The sequence below is a fragment of the Heterodontus francisci genome, chromosome 12, assembly GCF_036365525.1.
Source record: "Heterodontus francisci isolate sHetFra1 chromosome 12, sHetFra1.hap1, whole genome shotgun sequence".
Taxonomy (NCBI): domain Eukaryota; kingdom Metazoa; phylum Chordata; class Chondrichthyes; order Heterodontiformes; family Heterodontidae; genus Heterodontus; species Heterodontus francisci.
This window is the reverse complement of record NC_090382.1, coordinates 106,081,037-106,102,477: the sequence shown is the minus strand read 5'-3', so window position 1 is coordinate 106,102,477 and position 21,441 is coordinate 106,081,037. Positions and strand designations below refer to the sequence as shown.

Below are 21,441 nucleotides of genomic sequence, written 5' to 3'. Positions count from 1 at the left end.
CAAAGGGTGGTAAGATGCTTGCAACTCTCTTCTGCAAATGGCCGTTGATGCTGGGTCAACTGTTAATTATAAATCTGAGATTGGTTGATAGAAGTCTATCAAAGATATTATGGGATAGAGGCAAAGGCATGTATACGGAGTTGAGTCACACATCAACCATGATCTCAAGTGAATGGTGGAACAAGCTTGAGGGATTAAAAGGCCTACTCCTGTTCCTATCCAGACTATAGCTGAAGTCAAAGCCTGATGGCTGTAAATTGCATTTTACAGTACATGGTTCACAGAAGGCCCAGAACAAAACTAAGTTTTAGAAAGGACATTCTTAACACTGTCAGAGATACATGCTTGGGATCGGAGAACAAAATTAGATGTCAAAGTCAATTCATATCTCAGATCAACACAACTGCTACGTCCATCTCCTTACTGGAAAAGTGATACAACCATGGCTGACTAGAAGTTAAGGATAGTATGAGATTAAAGGAAGAGGCTTACAATGTTGCCAAAATGAATCGCAAACCTGAGGATTGGGAAGGTCTTAAAAATAAGCAAAGGATGACCAAGAATTGAGGAGAGAGAAAATAGAGAGTAAACTAGCAAGAAATATAAAAAAAGAGATTTTAAGAGCCATTACAAGTGTGTAAAACAGAAGACATTAGCAAGAGTAAATATGGGTTCTTGAGAGGCAGAGACAAAAGAAATTATAATGGGGAATAAGCAAATGACAGACTTTAAACAAATATTGCCTTCACAGTAGAAGATACAAAGAACATATATCGGAAAGTGTGGGGAACCAAGAATCTGATGAGTGAGGAACTTCAAAGTAATTAATTAGTAAAGACAAAGTACTAGAGGAACTAATGGGACTAAAAGTGGACAAATCCCCAGACTTGATGGTCTACATCCTAGGATTTTAAGAGGAGACTGCAGATGCATTAGTTTTGTTCTTCCAGAATTTCCTAGATTCTGAAACGGTCGCCATGAATTTGAAGATAACAAACATAACTTCACTGTTCAAGAAAGGAGGGAGAGAGAAAATGGAACTATAGGCCAGATTGCCTGACATCTGTAGTAGGGAAAAGGCTAGAAACTATTAGGATTGTGGTAACAGAGCACTTGCAAACACAGGTTAACATGCAGGAACAACAAACAAAAAGTAAAGAATTGTACAAGACTTTGGTGAGACCATACCTGGAATATTGTGTAGTTTTGGTCACTTTACACAAGGAAGGAATAAACTTGCCTTAGAGATGATGCAATGAAGGTTCACTAGATTGATTCCTGGGATCAGAGACCAGTCTTATGAGGCTGCTTATTTAGGACCAGATAAGGAAAAATTTCTTCACTCAGTTGTGAAGCTTTGAAAGTCTCTACCCCAGAGGGTTGTGGATGCTCAATGAGTACATTCAAGACTGAGTGATAGATCTTTGGAAACGAAGGAAATCCAGGGATAGTGCAAGAAAGGCGTTTCACGGGAGTGACGATCACACGAAATCTGACACCAAGTCACATAATGGGATATTGGGATAAGTAACTAAAAGCTTGGTCAAAGAAGTAGGTTTTTAGGAGCATCTTAAAAGGTGGAACGGTTTAGATGGAATGCCACAGACTGCAGCCCAAACAGCTGAAAGCACAGCCAACGGTGAAGCAATTAAAATTGGGGTCACACAAAAGGCCAGAACTGCAGGAGCACAGATATCTTGGAGGGTTGAGGGACTCGAGGATATTAGAGATTGGTTTTGGGGAGTGGGCAAATCCATGGAGGAGATTTGAAAAGAAGGATGAGAATTTTAAAATTAAGGAGTTGCTGGAATTGGAGCCAAACTGCTTCTATCTGCACTTTTGAAGTCATGCATGAAACACACTCTTTTTGCCCATGAATGTCCCCAGATATAGGGACGAGAGTTCAGCGGCAGTTAAGACAAGCCTGCAACCATTCACCTTCACCATCAACTGTACTGATGCCTCTGGAGGATTTCCCAAGGCAGTTCCCCGCTCCACTGTAACCACCTTTTATTTATACACTAGCAGCATATTACAAGGGGAGGCGTTCATTAAATTACAACATGCAGAAGTCAAGCATGCATAATCACGAAGTCAAAGAACACTTTATTAAAAAATCAACCCAGAATCAAACTATAAACTTATCAAATGCTTCTGATTAAATTTTTTTTTAAATAAAACTTAATCATCCATTTAAATTTTACAATAATGAATGAATTCTAAAGATGCTTCTCGTCAGTTGGAGTGACACTGTACCAGGTGCTGCCTGGGTAAGTGAGTCAGGAATGTGCAGCTGGTCTCTGCTTTCCTGACCACCTGCAAAAGTGGTCAAGCCTTGACACATTGCACACTACATCAGCTTCCTTTCCTTCGCAAAATTTACACCAGTTTTTCTTTGTTCAATTGTTTAAAAGATATTTAGCTCTATACTATTCTCCAAGAAAGGCAATCGTCGATCACGGATAATGAATACAAATTTATACACAAAAGGTTTAACTTTCCATTAAGCAATAAGTGGAATCTATTCCCAAATATTTATAGCAAAACAGGCCATTTTACCAAACTGGTCCATGCCAGTGTTTATGCTCCATACAAGCCTCTTCCCACCCCTCTTCATTTAACCCCTTCTACATATCCTTCTATTCCTTTCCCCCTTATGTGCTTATCTAGCTTTTCCTTAATTGCACCTATGCCTCTTGCCTCAACCAATCCTTGTGGAAGTGTGTTCCACATTCTCACTGCTCTCCGGGTAAATAATTTTCTGCTGAATTCCCTATTGAATTTACTAGTGACTAGTTTATATTTATGGTCCCACCTGCAAGTGGAAACATCATCACTACATCTTCCCTATCCAGCCCTTTTAAAATCTTAAAGGCCTAACTAGGACGTCAAAACAAATTGATGCTCATAATACGATGCAAAATAATTTAGCTCCCTTTCAGGCAACTATCATGAGACTGTCTGTCAGGTTGGATCAGTTGGTAGCACTCTCACTTTTGAGCCAGAGGGTTGCGGGTTGAAATTTGATATAACCTAGGCTGACACTGCACTCCGCTGCAGTACAGAGGGAGTGCTGCATTGTTGAACATGCGGTCCTTCAGATGAAATGTCAATCCACGAGCCTATTTTATAAGAAGTTTCAGCATCACTAAACAATCCTGGAAAAGTAGGAAACACAAAACACTGAACTGAATTGAGAAACAAAAACAGATTAATTGTTGATTCTTTACTTGGCTGTTTGTGGAATCTTGCTACGTGTAAATTAGTCATGTCTGCTCTATGCAACAATTACTGCACTTCACAAAAACCTTTCAAAGCACCTTGTATCGAACAGAGGTGAGGGGTAAGCAGGACAAGATGGGGTCAGAGTTTTGGCTGAGCTGGAGGCCAGCCAGGATAGTACTGGAAGGGTCAAGTCTGGAACTGACAAAGGCACGGACAAGGGTTTCAGCAGATGATGGGCTGAGGTGGCGGAGGAGGCAGGAGATATTATAGAGCTGGGTGTATATAGGTTTGGAAGTTCCGCTTAGGATCATTTGGGTCAAAGTTATGAACAATCTGGATTAGTCAAAGACAGTGACTGGTGAGGATGAAATCAGAGCTGAGGGCAGAGTTTACAGCAGGGATCCAGGATGATAGCTTCCAGAAGCGGCAGCGAGAGGAGCCGGAGTATAAAAGCAGACAGCCGAGGCCGGAGACCAGAAGCGGCAGCGAGAGGAGCCGGGACATAAAAGGAGCAGAGAGCCAAGGCCCAAGACCAGAAGCGGTGGTGACAGCGCTGAGTTCTGTTCAATTCTGTGGACCTGCCTGATCAGCAAAAATCGAAATGTGATGCCACAGGAGAGCTGGTAAGTGATTGGTGGGTATTTCTTCCAGGTCTCTTTTTTGTTTTTGTTTAGGCCAAGTGATTTAAATCAGGAGTCGTCATTACAGGTTAGGAGTACACTTAAATAATTTTTTTTTTTTAATACTGATATCCAAATTAATTAATTAAATAGAATAGAGATGGCTGGGCAGGCAATGTGTTGCAGCTCTAGAATATGGGAGCAGGTGGACACTGGTGCAATCCACGGTGATCACATCTGCAGCAAATGTTGGCTGCTCAAGGAACTTCAGCTCAGAGTTGATGAGCTGCAGTCCGAGCTGCGGACACTGCGATGCATCAAGGAAGGGGAGCGTTACCTGGAGACACTGTTTCAGGAGACAGTCACACCCCTTAGATTAATTACATCCCAACTTGGACCGTGATCAGGGACAGGAGGGTGTGACTGCGAGTGAGGCAGGTATGGGGATCCAGAATTTAGCTTTGGAGGAGCCTCATCCAGTGCCCTTATCCAATAGGTATGAGGCTCTTGCTCCCAACGTGGACAAGGGCACAGACTGCAGGGAGGATGAGCAAACTGACCACTGCACCATGGTTCACAGCGTCATTCAAGTGGGGGGAGAAAATAGAAATGTTGTAGTCATAGGGGATAGCATAGTTGAGGGAACAGATATCGTTCTCTGCAGCAAAGATAGAGAGTCTGAAAGGCTGTGTTGCCTACCTGGTGCCAAGGTTAAGGAAATCTCCTCTGGACTAGAGAGGAACTTGGAGTGAGAGAGAAAGGATCCAGTTGTCGTGGTCCACGTAGGTACCAATGAGATAGGTAGGATTAGGAAAGAGGTTCTGCTGAGGGACTACCTGCAGCTCAGGGCTAAATTAAAAAGAACCACAAAGGTAATAATCTCCAGATTACTACCTGAGCCATGTGCAAATTGGCATAGGGTAAATAAGATGAGAGGGGTAAATGCGTGGCTCAAAGATTGGTGTGGGAGAAATGGGTTCCGATTCATGGGAAGCGAGCGAGAGAGCGCACGAGCGAGAGAGCGCGCGAGCGAGAGAGAGGCCCCTATTCAAGAAAGGAGGGAGACAGAAAGCAGGAAACTATAGACCAGTTAGCTTAACATCAGTCTTTGGGAAAATGCTAGAGTCCATTATTAAAAAATAGCAGGACATTTAGAAAAACATAATGCAATCAAACAGAGCCAGCATGGTTTTATGAAAGGGAAATAATGTTTGACAAATTTGTTAGAGTTCTTTGAGGATATAACAAACAGAGTGGACAAAGGGGAACTGGTAGTGTATTTGGATTTTCAGAAGGTGTTCGATAAGGTTCCACATAAAAGGTTATTACACAAACTAGGAGCTTCGGGTATTGGGGGTAATGTGTTGGCATGGATTGAGGATTGGCTAACACAGAAGGCAGAGAGTCTGAATCAATTAATCTTTTTCAGGTTGGAAAGCCGTAACTAGTGGGGTGCCACAAGGATCAGTCCTAGGGCCTCAACTATTTACTATCCATATTAATGACTTGGAGGAAGGGACAGAATGTAGAATATCCAAATTTGTTGACGATACAAAAATAGGTGGGAAGGCATATTGTGATGAGGACACAAAGAATCTCCAAAGGGATATAGTTAGGTTAAGTGAGTGGGCAAAAACTTGGTTGATGGTGTTCAATGTGGGAAAGTGTGAGGTAATCGACATTGGTAGGAAGAATAAAAAGGCAGATTATTTAGATGGAGAAAGACTACAAAATACTGCAGTACAGAGGGATCTATCTGGGTGTTCCTGTACAGGAAACACAAAAAGTCAACATGCAGGTCCAACAGTTAATTAGGAAGGCAAATGGAATTTTGGCCTTTATTGCTAGGGGGTTAGAGTTTAAAAATAGGGAAGTCTTTTTACACTGTACAGGGTGTTGGTGAGGCCACACCTAGAGTACTGCGTACAGTTTTGATCCCCGTATTTAAGGAAGGATATACTAGCATAGGAGGCAGTTCAGAAAAGGTTCACTAGGCTGATTCCTAGGATGATGGAGTTGTCTTATCAAGAACTGCTAAACAGGTTAGGCCTTTATTCATTGGAGTTTAGAAGAATGAGAGGTGATCTTACTGAAACATATAAGATTCTAAGGGGGCTTGACAGGGTAGATGCTGAGAATATGTTTCCACTGGTGGGGGAATCTCGAACTAGGGGACATAGTTACAGAACAAGGTGGTACACATTTAACACTGAGATGCAAAGAAATTTCTTCTCTCAGAGGGTGGTGAATCTCTGGAATTGTCTACCTCAAAGAGCTGTGGAGGCTAGGTCACTAATAGTTTTTAAGGAGGAGGTAGATAGATTTTTGAAATCTCGGGGAGTTGAGGGTTATGCGGAGCAGGCCCGAAAGAGGAGTTGAGGCCTGGATCAGATCAGCCAAGATCTTATTGAATGGCGGAGCGGGCTCGAGGGGCTGAATGGCCTACTCCTGCTCCTACTTCTTGTGTTCTCGAGTCTTTCCAACATTTAGCCAAAGGCAAGTCTGGATCAACAGTAAATGCTGGAAAAACTCTAATTTAGACAGCATTTGTGGTGAGAGAAAGAGTTAAAATTTCAGCTGGATGACTTTTTTTATTCATGCATGGGATGTGGGCATCGCTGCCAGGCCAGCATTTATTGCTCATCCCCAATTGCCCACAAGAAGGTGGTGATGAGCTGCCTTCTTCAACCACAGCAGTCCATGCGAGGTAGGTACACCCACAGTGCTGTCAGGAAGAGAGTTCCAGGATTTTGACCCAGCGACAGTGAAGGAACGGCAACATAGTTCCAAGTCAGGATGGTGTACGACTTGGAGGGGAACTTGCAGGTGGCGGTGTTCCCATGCATTTGCTGCCCTTGTCCTTCTAGTTTGTAGAGGTCACGGGTTTGGAATGTGCTGTCTAAGGAGCCTGGGTGCGTTGTTGCAGTGCATGTTGTAGATGGTACATACTGCTGCCACTGTGCTTCAGTAGTGGAGGGAGTCAATGCTTGCGAATGGGGTGCCAATCAAGTGGGATACTTTGTCCTGGATGGTGTCGAGCTTCTTGAGTGTTGTTGGAGCTGCACCCATCCAGGCAAGTGCAGAGTATTCCATCACACTCCTGACTTGTGCCTTGTAGATGGTGGACAGGCTTTGAGGGAGTCAGGAGGTGTGTTACTCGCAGCAGGATTCCTAGCCTCTGACCTGCTCTTGTAGCCACGATATTTATATGGCTACTCCAGCTCAGTTTCTGGTCAATGGTAACCCCTAGGATGTTGATAGTGGGGGATTCAGCGATGGCAATGCCAAAGAATGTCAAGGGGAGATGGCTAGATTCTCTCTTGTTGGAGATGGTCATTGACTGGCACTTGTGTGGCGCGAATGTTACTTGCCACTTATCAGCCCAAGCCTGGATATTGTCTAGGTCTTGCTGCATTTCTACACAGACTGCTACAGTATCTGAGGAGTCGCAAATGGTGCTGAACATGGTGCAAACTGAACTGGAGTTCTGGAACACCAGTTCTCATGAAAGGTCACTGATTTGAAATGTTAACACACTCTCCACAGATACAGGCAGACCTGCTGAGTATTTCCAACATTTTCTGCTTATATTTCAGATGAACAGAGTCAGCAACAGCCTCATGGAAGTGAAGTAAAGCTAGGGTGTCTTCAGCAAATGTGCAAGCAGATCCCATCAACTGTACTCCACTTACCCTATCATAGGCCATGCGCAGCTATTTAGTTGCAGCTGTTAAAAGAAAATGCAAGATCCACAAAGCTAATCAATTCTCCAGAATATTTATCTATCTTCACTGCTCAGCAACTGCCCCACAGGAATCACCCCCTCCTCAGCCAGCAAAATACTTAAGTAATCCATATTAAAGGTTTGGTGCAGAGGGGCCTCGGGATATGTGTGAAGGGTGCAGACTTCCTGTTCACAAACCTCACTTCCTGTTGACAAGATTTTTAGCCATATTTTCAGTTAACATTTATCACTGTAAATTGTTACATCAACATTGGAATAAAAGACAGTAGCAACATGGATACAAAACTGGTTGAGTGACAGGAAACAGAGAGTAGTAGCAAATGATGGGGTTTTCAGACTGGAGCAAGGTATTTAGTAGGTTCCCCCAGGGGTCAGTGTTAGCACCCCTGCTTTTCTTGATATATATTAATGGCCTAGACGTGAGTGTACAGGGCACAATTTTAATATTTTCAGATGACAAAATTTGAAAGTATTGTGAACTGTAAGGAGGACAGTGATAGGCTTCAGGAGGACATTGCCTGGTGGAACGGGCGGACACGTGACAAATGAAATTTAATGCAGAATGGTAGGAAGAAAGAGGAGACACAATATGAAATAAAGGATACAATTCTAAAGGGGGTGCAGGAGCAGAGGGACCTGGGGGTATGTGTGCACAAACCATTGAAGGTGCAAGGCAGGTTGAGAGAACGACTCATCAAGCATATGGGATCCTGGGCTTCATAAATAGGGGCATTGAGTACAAAAGCAAGGAAGTTATGATAAATCTGTATAAAACACTGGTTCGGCCTCAACTTGAGTACTGTGTCCAGTTCTGGGCACCACACTTTAGGAAGAACGTGAAGGCATTAGAAAGGGTACAGAAGATTCATGAGAATGGTTCAAGGGATGAGGAACTTAAGTTAGGTGGATAGATTGGAGAAGCTTAACCTGTTCTACTTAGAGAAGATTAAGAGGAGATTTGATGGAAATGTTCAAAATCATCAGCAATCTGGACAGAGTAGATAGGGAGAAACTATTCCCGTTAGCAAAAGGATTGAGAACCAATTTAAGGTGACTGGCAAAAGCAATGGGGGCATGAGAGAAATTATTTTTTTTAAATGCAGTGAGTGGTTAGGATCTGTAATGCACTGCCTGAGTGTGTGGAGACAGATTCAATCAAGGCCTTCAAAAGAGAATTGGATAACTACCTAGAGAACAAAATTTGCAGGACTACAGGGAAAAGATAGAGGAACGGGACGAAGTGAGTTGCTCTTGCAGAGAGCCGTATGGACACAATCATTATATGATTTACTATTTAATTTTGTTATGTCAACATGTCAGGGTAGCTGCAAGCTCTGACCACCTTCTCAAGGGCAATTAGGGATGGGCAACAAATGCTGGCCTAGCCGGCGACACCCACATTCCATGAATGAATAAAAAAAACTCTGCAACAAATTTCTGAAGTCTCTCCACCGTTTATATTTAAAAATCAATTGAAAATGTGCTGTGGCATTGGCAATATATTAGTTATAGCAAAAAACGCAACTTATGATACCAAGAATAACCCTCAAAAATTTCAGGTGAAAGGTTTTCGGGGGTAGGTGGTAATATGGAGAAATCAGTTCAGCCATGAACTTCTTGAATGGTGCAGCAGGCTCGAGGGGCCTACTTCTGCTCCTAATTTGTATGTAAAACCCTAACAATGCAGCTGGAAAAAAAAACTGTATTTTCTGTTATTTCTGGCGGATCATATAAGATAGTTGAAACAGTGAACTACCATCAATGGCAAGATACTGATACACAAACGAACACAAGCATTCTTAAAAATTAATCAAATATCGAAACATTTTCTGCCAGTACAGCTTTCTCATAGAATGTTTCTGTATTTCAGGGAAAAAGCCTTAGTCTTTCTCAGGTAGATTATCACAGTAGTATTCATGTATGATCAAGTTGAACACAAACTTATTCGTAATAAAATCTCATGTATAACAAATCCAAATTTGGAACTCCCCATGCTTCCTTTTGTTTGTTGGACATATTAATCAGTGATCTAATTGACATGTCCAGAATTCTGCATTTCTATAAATAAACGGACTTTGATAAAAAGCAACTGTCGAAACAGCCCCATGCACTGCTGCTTTCTTAGAATGTCCAGAACTCTAAAGTCTGCAACTACTTATGAGTGGATATAATAAGCAATGTCCCATCAAGTTTCATGTTAGAAGGGAAACTTTTGAGCTATTCAATTGTATAACAAATTTAACATAAAAACAATTATCACTTAATGACAAAATAATGAAAATTTCCACTGAAAGCCAAGATCTTGAAAGTGCTGAAAATATCTAAACAAGGGAGCACAATCTTAGGCCATTTAGGAATGAAATCAGAAAGCACTTTTCCCCCCCACGCAAAGGGTAGTGGAAATCTCTTCTTTCAGAAGGCTGTGTAAGTCAAGGATCAATTGAAATTTCCACTGCTGACACTGATAGATTTATTAGCCAAGGATATCAAGGGATATGGCTCAAAAGGCAGATAAAATGGAGTCGAGATACAGATCAGCCAACATATAACAGAACAGAACAGACTAGGGGGTTGCTGAATGGTCTCCTCTTGTTCCGATGTACAAAGTTTCCCATTATTTGGCACAATTTCCAATTTAGAAATTAGGAATTACTCAAATTATTGGCTCACTCCAGTGGTTCAAAGAATATCAGCTCACTAAATTCGGTGGGATCAAACAGGCATTAAATCATTCACATCCATTTCAATGGATCTATAATTTTCAAAGGCAACAAATCAACATGCACAGAGTTTGCTCCTATGAAATTATTGCCCTCTCCTCTTCTGAATGAACAAACTGGTCCAAAAACAAAGCACAGCTAGAGAGTGGAAAAATGTGTTCACTCAATTCTTCACTAACCCAGTCCATTTACTTTAAACCATTTAGAGCCTTGCAGCACTTGGCTTTCTGCTCTTATACAAATAACCATGAACTGCAGTGACATAAAACAAAGAAAAATCCACACATTCTTTTCGTAAACATATCTTTCAGTGAACCAACATCTATATATTTTGACATCAGACAGACTTTCAGTAAATACCTTTAATCATCAATAACTACACTTCAAACATTATCCATTACATTTGAAGAGCGCTGGTTCAGGTCAAGTCCATTGATAAAGAATTCTATAAATGCAACTTTTTTTTTTAGAATCATAAAATAATCTGAAAGGGGTCACAAACACAATGCTACCAGTCATCTTTCTTACTTAGCATAATAGAAAAAGTCACGTTTAGCCAATATACTTCTTGTGTGATGCTTTAATTAATTTACCTCTATTTGATTACATCACTGCCAGCAATAGTACTTCACCCTACTATTAAACTACTAGAAACATCCTCTCAACATACAATCTCAAGGACAGAAGGACAAAATCTATAATCTCACAGCTGAAGCTAAAACACAATTAACTTCTTGGACAACACTCAATTCATCCACTCAAATTTCCCCAACTGCTATCCCCAGTAAAAGAACTACAAGCTGTATGAAGTACTTCAACTCAGCTATACAGCTCAAAATGCTCTTCACAGACACAAGATAAGTTTGGAAGGCCAAAATCTACTTTTTCTGCGTGTTTTATTTTTTACAGCTGAAGTGGAGTCTCCACAGTACAAAAGGTTCCAGGTGACCATTGTCACACTTTACTGAAATCCTAGAGACAACACAATCGTCATTTTTAAGTGATGAAACATTACCATGATTTATATTGTGTACATTCATTAACAGGATTTGCCAAAACATTTTCATGACCCCCTTTTAACCATTCCTGCTCATTTCAACATTAGCAATATAAGCTGACTGCATAATACTTCTCATTTTAAGCTCCATGGTGAATCTACACAGCACAAACTGCTGCCAGATGACCCCTTTCACACGGTACAACCATATTCATTCATAGCACATAAAATTACTCCAGCAAACCATGCCAAGGCAAAAACTAAAAATACCCAGTAATAAGTTATTTTGTCAGAATATTCTATTGGCGACATCCTTTTCACTGACCTTTCACTGAACTTCAAGTTTGTTCTATTAGGATAAAATAGACTTGAACTCAACTTTATCAGGTAATTACCCCACTCACAAAGCAGTCAATTCCCAATGACCTGGATTACCACATGACTCCAAATCATTAGCTACTTATGTGTGAACAGCACGAATATACACAGGTAAATAGACTGGTACTTAAATACATTGAGAGAAGGCATAAATCTATTAGAGCCAATGATTTTATGATAGGACTAGCATCCAGCCTGGCATGTCCTAACATGCAAAACATCTTTATTAACATAAATTACATTGTACTACCAGTTTAACAGAACATTTCTAACAAACAGCTCTCTTGTAATATTCATAAATTGGTGTATGGGGGTAAAATGTCAAATGGTAATTACTGTCATCAGGAAATTACTACTACACGGGTCCTATTTACAAGGGCATCATTCCTGCCCTTTAATCACACAAATTAAATCAATGCAAATGTTTTGTGACACAGCAGCGAAGATCCAGGTGGCCAGGCATGAAATTAAAAAATAATTGATCATGTTGTCTTGTGAAAATATTTACAGCAATCCACACAACATACCATATTCAATTAGTTTTTCCAAAACTAATTTCTGAAAAGCAAAGATTTTTGTATGAATCATAGAAACATACAGCACAGAAGGAAGCAATTCGGCCCACTGTACCTGCGGCGGCTCTTTGAAAGAGTTATCCAATCCCCTGCCCTTTCTCCATACTCTTGCAAAATATTCCTTTTAAAATATTTATCCTACTCCCTTAAAATCACTATTGAATCTGCTTTCACCAACCACCCTTTCAGGAAGTGCAATGCAGATCATAACTCGCCATATTAAGAAAAAATTCCCATCTCCCCTCTGGTTCTTTTATCAATTACCTTACATCTAATTACCGACTCTTCTGCCAGCGGAAAAGTTTCTCCCTATCTACTCACTCAAAACCCTCAAAATTGCAAACACTATTAAAAATCTCCCCTTAACCTTCTCTTCTCTAAGGGGAAGAACCCCAGCTTTTCCAGTCTCTCCACATAACTGAAGTCCCTCATAACTGAATCTTTCATCTCTGGTACCATTCCAGTAAATTCCTTTTGCACCCTCTCCAAGTTCTAGACCTCCTTCCTAAAGAGTGGCGACCAGAATTGGACAATACCCCAACTTGGACCTAACCAGTGATTTATAAAGGTTAAGCATAACTTCCTTGCTTTTGTACTCTTTTGCCTTTATTGGAAAAGCCATGGATCCCACTGCTTTTTAATAAATAACCTTATCAACTTGACTTGGCTCCAAAGATTTGTGCATGTAAACCCCCAGGTGTGTATTCCTGCAATCCCCTGAACTGAGTCATTAAATCTGAGGTGAAAAAAAAATCAAACAGGGTCACTTGCAAGGAATGCATATTGCATTTCTAACAAAGAAAAGTTAGCATCACAGCAAGATTACATTTCCTAATCTGCATTTTTTTTTTTAGGTAAATGCAGTTAAAGCCCACTCACAGCTTTGATTCAAGGTCACCTCAAATCTGGTACAATGTCAGTCAGTCACAATATTGAGCAGCACCACTGGCACAATGGTGGCCAATAGGACAAGGGAAACTACCATGTCCCAAATGCAAATTTGAAAAGTGAATTTATGATGATTTAACCAGTTATTTCTTGCAAATGAGGAAAATCCTACAACAATAACTATCACTACAAAACACCTGGGAAGCCATAATAATGGGGAAATAGCAGACATGTTGAACAATTACTTTGCCTCAGTATTTACAGTTGGAAAGGAGGATAACTTGGCAGAAGTCCCGAAAAAATTAATAGCCGATAGGGGACAGGGACTTAATACAATTAACGTAAGTAAAACATCAGTAACAAGGAAATTAATGGAACTAAAGAGTGAGAAATCCCCAGGACTTGACGGTTTCCATCCGAGGGTGTTAAAGAAAGTAGGCAAGCACATTGTAGATGCCCTAACTATAGTCTTTCAGAGTTCCCTAGATTCAGGAGTGGTCCCTCTGGATTTGAAAGTGGCACGTCACTCCACTTTTTAAGAAGGGTGAAAGGGGGAACCAAGGAAATTACAGACCAGTTAGCCTGACATCTGTGGTGGGCAAGTTGCTGGAGTCTATAATCAAGGATAGGGTGACTGAACACCGAGAAAAATTTCAGTTAATCAGGGACAGCCAGCATGGACACATGACGGGAAGGTCATGCCTGACAATTCTCATTGAATTTTTTTTTAAAGTGACTAAGGTATTGGACAGGGGAGTGTCCATGGATGTTATTTATATGGATTTCCAGAAGGCATTTGATAAAGTCCCACATAAGAGACTGTTAACTAAGGTAGAAGCCCATGGAGTTGAGGGCAAATTATTGACATGGTTAGAAAGTTGGTTGAGTGGTAGGCGACAGAGAGTGGGGATAATGGGTAAGTACTCCAATTGGCAGGATGTAACTAGTGGTGTCCCGCAGGGATCTGTGTTGGGGCCTCAATTATTCACATTATTCATTAACGACTTGAATGATGGCATAGTAAGTCATATATCCAAATTTGCTGATAATACAAAGTTAGGCGGCATTGTAGACAGTCTAGATGATAGCCAAAAAAATTGCAAAGAGATATTGACTGACTAGGTGAGTGGGCAAAACTGTGGCAGATGGATTTCAATGCAGGCAAGTGAGAGGTTATCCATTTTGGACCAAAAAAGGATAGAGCAGGGTACTTTCTAAATGAGAAGTGGTTAAGTACAGTGGATGTCCAAGGAGAATTGGGGGTTCAGGTGCATAGATCTTTAGAATGCCACGAGCAAGTGCAGAAAATAATCAAAAAGGCTAATGGAATGCTAGCCTTTATATCTAGAGGATTGGAGTATAAAGACACAGAGGTTGTGCTGCAGCTGTACAAAACCCTGGTTAGACCCCACTAGGAGTACTAGGAGCAGTTCTGGGCACCACACCTTAGGAAGGATATATTGGCCTTGGAGGGAGTGCAACGCAGGTTTACAAGAATGATACCTGGACTACAGGGGTTAAGTTACGAGGAGACATTACACAAATTAGGCCCATTTTTGCTAGAATTTAGAAGGTTAAGGGGTGATCTGATCGAAGTCTTCAAGATATTAACAGGAAAAGACAGGCGAGATAAAGATAAACTATTTTCACTGGTTGGAGATTCTAAAAAGGGGGCACAGTCTAAAAATTAGGACCAGACCGTTCAGGAGAGATGTTAGGAAGCACTTCTTCACGCAAAGGGTGGTAAAGGTTTGGGACTCGCTCCCACAAACAGCAGTTGAAGCTAGAACAGTTGTTAATTTTAAATCTGAGATAAATAGATTTTTGTTAAGCAAAGATATTAAGGGATATGGGTCAAAGGCAGGTATATGGAGTTAGGCCGCAGATCAGCCATGATCTCATTGAATGGCGGGACAGGCTCGAGGGGCTGAATGGCCTACTCCTGTTCCTATCTGCCACTGCAGTTCCAAAGGTGAAGTCAGTTATACCACCAAACATCAGTAGCGGTAAAAGCACTTAAATCATAGAACCTTACAGCAGAGGAGGCCACCATTCAGCCCCTCGTGCCTGAGCACTGCAAATTTTCCTTTTCAATTATATGCGAAATTCCCTTTTGAAAGTTACTATTGAATCCATGTCCACCAACCTTTTAGGGGTGAGTATAGCCATGGTATGGAATTGAAAGCTAGTTTCAGTAGTGGTGCCATGAAGCATCAATTGTCGTAAAACCCATCTGGTTCACTAATGTCCTTTAGGGAAGGAAATCTGCTGTCTTTACCTGGTCTGACCTACATGTGACTCCAGACCCACAGCAATGTGGTTAACTTTTAAATGCCCTCTGAAATGACCCAGCAAGTCACTCAATTGTCAAGGGCAATTAGGGATGAGCAACAAATGCTGGCCTTGCCTGTGGCACCCATATCCCATGAAAGAATGTAAAAAAGATGGCAGCACTACCTCCTCAGAGTAAGAAGGTTTTGGGGGTCAAGTCCCATTCCAGAGACTTGAGCCCATAATGCAGGCTGACACTTCAGCACAGAAGTGAGGGTGCCACCGCCTATCAGATGAGAAGTCAAACTGAAGCCCTGTCTGCCCTTTCAGGTGGATTTCATGGTACTATTTCAAAGAGGAGCGGGGCATTCTCCCAGTAGCCTGGCCAGTATTTATCAGATTAGCTGGCCTTTACCTTATTACTTCTGTGGGACCTTGCTGTGTGCTTTTTCCAACATTACAAAAAGTTCAATTTAGCACTATACTGGCTGTAAGGTGATTTGGAATGCCCTGAGCTAGTGAAAGGTGCTATAAAAATGCAATTTTTTTCTTTCACAAATCAACCACGGCTGATACTGCATTTCATAAAAATCTCATCATACCTACACTACACTTATCCTTAAAGCACAGAAGGTTAAGGAAGTGTTTAATGAGAGGTGTCAAACAGTATTTACAGTGCAGAAAACATCCATTCGACAAAAGTAGTCCTTGCTGGTGTTGGACACAAATGTAAAATAATTGGCAAAGGATTATGATATAGAATCAAAGCACAGAAGGGAAAGGGAATTTTTTTTCCCACAGCAAGTTATTGTGATCTGGAATGCACTGCTTGAAAGGGTGGTGGTAGCAAATTGTTCATAACTTTCAAAAGGTAATTGGATAAATGCTTTACAGGGAAACACTTGCAGGACTCTGGGAAAAGAGCACGGGTCGGAAAGCAGGACTAAACAAAGAGCCGGCACTGGCATGATGGGCTGAATGGCCTCCTCTTCGGTGCTGTAGGATTCTGACAGGACTTCATTCACATCAACCCTCAGAAAAGTGGTACAATGATTTACACAGTTTGAATAAGTCCATTAAGTTTGAAGCTATAAAGTTTATAAGTTTGAACAGCAAGTTATAAAGTCTATTAAATTTGAACAAGTTATAAAGACATTTAGTTAAGGACATAAACTCTGAACAAGAGTTGTAAAGATTAAGTTTGAACAATCAGTATTTTAAGCTCGAACAACCAGTTATAAGGACATTAAGTGTGAAGAACAACTTATAAAGACATTAGGTTTCTATAACAAATTAAGGGCACTAAGTTTAACTAAGCTATAAAGTCTATTAAGTTTGATTAACAAATTACAAAGACATTAAGCTTTCAATAAGTTATAAAGACATTGACTAATGAGTCAAAGATATTAAGGTTTCAATAATCAGTTATAAAGACATTAAGTTTGAACAAGTTATAAAGATATTAAGTTCGATTAACAAGTCACAAAGACAGTGAGCAGAGTGCTGGGGGTGGATCCTTACCGCCTGCAGCGTGCTTGTCCTGCTTTGGTCCCCGCTCCCAGCTCCTGGAGACTGCCTGTGAGGAGAGTCGGCATTGCTGGCTCCGGCCCCGGGGTTGTTCCTGAAGCCGGCCTGCGAGTCCTGCTGTGCGGCTGGAGGAGGTTGGGGCGGGGGCTGGGGAGGCCGCTGCTTGCCGGTCCGCTTACTCTTGGCCTGCAGGCAGCGCTGATGCAGCACCAGGCTGTGCTGGCGTTCCATCTCCAGGCGCTCGGTCGAGGCCCGCTGGTAGCGCGCCTCGCAGGCCGTGTGGTGCCGGCGGCACAGTTCGATCCGCTTGCGCAGCCGCTCCACCACGGCGCTGTGCCGCGGCAGCACGAACTCGGCCATGGCTGGCGGCAAGGGTTTATTATTACTTTACCCCTCTCTCCCCCTCAGGCAGCCGGAGGGAGGAGGAGGGGAATTGACCCACTATTAACCGGTCGCCGTCAAATTTAACAAAAACAAGCCAATAGTCAGCGGGAAAACTCTTCCCTCGGACTTTTCTCCATTTTTTATTTTGTTTTACCTCAGACCATCATCGACGGACGGACAACCGACCGTCACAATAATTGACAGCCCTAACCGACCAATCGCAAAACGGATTGGGCGGTGCCACCCCTGATTGACGACCGCTCTACCCAATCGCCGGGAGAAGGGGCGGGCCTTAAAGATAATGATGGACAGGACTTCTGATCAATCGAGTTAAAGAGATAGCAGCTTTCAACCAATCGGAGATAGTGAAAGGGCGGGATCCGCTTTACTGTTTTGACGCCTGTTGATTGACAGCCCAATTGACCGCTCAAATGAAAGCGGACGGATTGAAGCCAATCCGCTTTCGTTGAATGGGCGGGAGCTACTTCATTACCTATTCTTGGCTGCGTCGGGAATTAATTGACAGAGGATCGGACCAACCAAAGGAAAGTTTCCCTAAATTCGAATAGTTCGGTGTCCAATCAAATAGGGAAGGCGTTTCCTCTGTACGTCATTCCACGGCGAGTTTTAGATTGCGTTACATGAAGTTTGTCTTTTACCCCTCGTCCTCTTTGCTTAACTTAATAATCATCTGGATCCGCAATAAAGTTAATTCGGAGACTTAAAACCTTCCGTTTTTAACTATTCAGCCATTTTTGTAGACTACAGTTGCTGCGTAGTTTGACAGACAGCGACGTACACCCAATCAGCTTGGGAATCCTCCTTCAGTTTGACCAATCAGTTGCAGTGGGCGGGTACTGTGCGTTAAGTTGAGTTAAAGTAGTGTTTATAATCACAGAAGCAATCTCAGTCTTTAGTTTTAAGCATTGTTTATCATCGAACCCATTCCTGCCCCCTCCAAAACAAATGTAGGGGAAATTATTTTCGACGCATAAATTAGGTGGCCCCGATGATGTAATTGATTGACAGGGCATGTGCCCACGCCCTGGGGTAGCTGCACCGTGTCCCACGGTCGGAAATGTAGTTTATAAATCCCGAACTGCACGCAGGGGGACCATTTGTTCCAAAAGTTTGTTGTAATAGTGAGGAATTACAATTATGTGGAGAGACTGCAGAGGCTGGGATTGTTCTCTTTATTAATAACAAGATCCTGGGTATGCAGGGCACAATTTCTAAATTTGCAGATGACAGAAAACTTGGAAGTATTGTGAATTGTGAGGATAGCGATAGCCTTCAAGCAGACTTGGACAGGGTGGTGGAATAGGCAAACAAGTGGCAGATGAAATTTAATGCAGCGAAGTGTAAAGTGATGCATTTTGGTAGAAAGGGTACAATTCTGAAAATGATGCGGGGGACTTGCATATATGCTTTGGTACCAACGGCATTGGTAAGAAGAGGGAATGAGGTCCTGAAAGCAGAGTTTAAGGAGTTAGGAAATAAATTAAAAAGCAGAACCTCAACAGCAGTAATCTCAGGATTACTCCCAATGCCACATGCTAGTGAGCATAGGAATAGGAGGATTAAACGATTTAACACGTGCTGGAGAATTGGTGCAGGATGGAGGACATCAGACTTCTGAGGCATTGGGACCTGTTCTGGGGCAGATGGGACTTGTACAAGATGAACAAGTTGCACTTTAGCAGGACCAAGACTAACATCCTTGCAGGGAGATTTGCTAGTGCTGTTGGGGAGGGGTTAAACTAAATTGTCAGGGGGTTGGGGACCTAAGAGGGAGCTCAGATTGGAGGGAAGCAAAGCTGGTTACAGGAAATAGAGAAGTAGTAAGTGAAATTGGAAGGCAGACGAGACGAAGGCATACATCAAATAGGATCAGAATGAGGAATAATGTTAAGACAAAGTTAAGGGCACTCTATCTGAATGCATGCATCATTCACAACAAGGTAGATGATTTGAAAGCACAAATAGAGGTAAATGGGTATGCTTTCATTGCCATTACGCAGACATGGTTGCAGGGTGACCAGGACTGGGAACTGAATATTCAGGGATATTCGTCATTTTGGAGGGATAGGTGGAGGGGAAAAGGAGGTGGGGTAGCGCTGTTAATAAGTAATGAGATCAGTACATTAGTGAGAGAGGATCTTAGATCGAAGGAGCAAGATGTAGAATCAGTTTGGGTGGAGCTAAGAAACGGCAAGGGGCAGCAAACATTGGTGGGAGTTGTTTATAGGGCACCAAACTGTAGTAGTAATGTTGGATTTGGTATAAATCAGGAAATTAGAGCTGCATGCAACATGGGCAATACAATAATAATGGGTGACTTCAATTTACAGATAGATTGGGTAATTAGCACTAATGCTGTGGAGGATGAATTCCTGGAGTGTGCACAAGATGGTTTTCTGGAGCATTATGTTGAAGAACCAACTGGGGATCAGGCTATTTTAGATTCAGTATTATGTAATGAGAAAGGGCTAATTAATAACATTGCTGTAAAGGAGCCATAAAGGTCACAATCCAATATGATAGGATTCTACAGCAAGTTTGAAAGAGATATAGTTCATTCCAAAACTAGGGTCTTAAATCTGAACAAAGAAAACTAAGAAGATATGAGGGGAAAGTTGGCTCTGGTGGACTGGGAAAATGCATTAAACGATTTGACAGTAGACAGGCAATGGCTAGTATTTAAAGAAGTATTACGATTTACAACAAATATACAATATTTTAAGACACAAAAACCCAACAGGAAAGGTGAATCAGCCGTGGCTAACAAAAGAAGTTAAAGATTGCATTAGGTCAAAGGAAGTGGCTTATAAGGTCGCCAGAAAAAGTGGTAAGCTCAAGGATTGGGAGCATCTTAGAGTCCAACAAAGGAGGACCAAGAAACTGCGAAAGAAAGGGAAAAGAGATTATGACAGCTAGCTAGAAACATAAAGGCAGACTTTAGGTATGTGAAAAGGAAATGATTAGCAAGGATGAATGTGGGTCCATTGCAGTCAGAGACAGGAGAATTTGTGGTGGAGAATGAGGAAATGTTGGAGAGACTAAACAATTATTTTGTGTCTGTCTACATGGAGGAAGACACAGAAAATGTCCAGAAATACGAGGGAACCAAGGGACATATAAAAATTGAGAAACTGTAAGTTATTAGTATAAATAAAGAGGTAGTACTCGAAAAATTAATTGGATTGTTAGTTGATAAATTCCCTGGACCAGATGAGCTACATCCCAGAGTATTGAAGGAGGTGGCTATAGAGATAGTGGATGCATTGGTGGTTATCTTTCAAAATTCTATAGATTCTGGAAGGGTTCCTGCAGACTGGAAAGTAGCAAATGTAACCCCACTATTTAAAAAGGGAACAAGAGAGAAAACAGAGAACTACAGACCTGTTAGTTTGATGTCAGTAGTAGGGAAAATGTTAGAAATCTATTATAAAGGATGAGATAACTGGACACTTGAAAAATAATTATATGATTGGGCATAGTCAACATGGATTTGTGAAAGGGAAATCATGTTAGACAAACATGTTAGAGTTATTTGAGGATGTTACTTGTAGCATAGATAAAGGAGAACCAGTGGATGTGGTGTATTTGAATTTTCAGAAGGCTTTTGATAAGGTCCCACACAGGAGGTTAGTAAACAAAATTAGAGCACATGGGATTGGGGGTAATATACTGTAATGGATTGAGAATTGGTTAACAGACAGAAAGCAGAGAGTAGGAATAAATGGGTCATTCTCAGGATGGCAGGCTGTTACTAGTGGGGATACAGCAAGGATCAGTGCTTGGGCCACAGCTGTACACAATCTATATAAATGATTTGGATATGGGGACTAATTGTAATATTTCCAGATTTGCTGATGACATAAAACTAGGTGGGAATATAAGTTGTGAGGAGGATGCAAGGAGGCTTTAAGGGAATTTGGACAGGCTAAGTGAATGGGCAAGAACATGGCAGGTGGAATATACTATGAATATATGTGAAATGATCCACTTTGGGAGAAAAAACAGAAAGGCAGAGTATTTCTTAAATGGTGAGAGGTTGGGAAGTGTTGATGTCCAAAGCGACCTGGGTGTCCTTGTTCATGAGTCACTA

At 41.6% G+C, this 21,441-nt stretch overlaps 1 protein-coding gene across 1 annotated transcript in view; it reads right to left on the bottom strand.

The window, feature by feature from the left end:
- Positions 1-17,530, bottom strand: part of maml1 (mastermind-like transcriptional coactivator 1) — a 93,638-nt gene extending 76,108 nt beyond the window's left edge. Inside the window, exon 1 of the mRNA XM_068044025.1 lies at positions 16,941-17,530. Coding sequence (XP_067900126.1) covers positions 16,941-17,306 — 366 coding nt within the window. The 5' untranslated portion in view covers positions 17,307-17,530. The remainder of the gene's footprint in view (positions 1-16,940) is intronic.
- Positions 17,531-21,441: the final 3,911 nt, after the last annotated feature.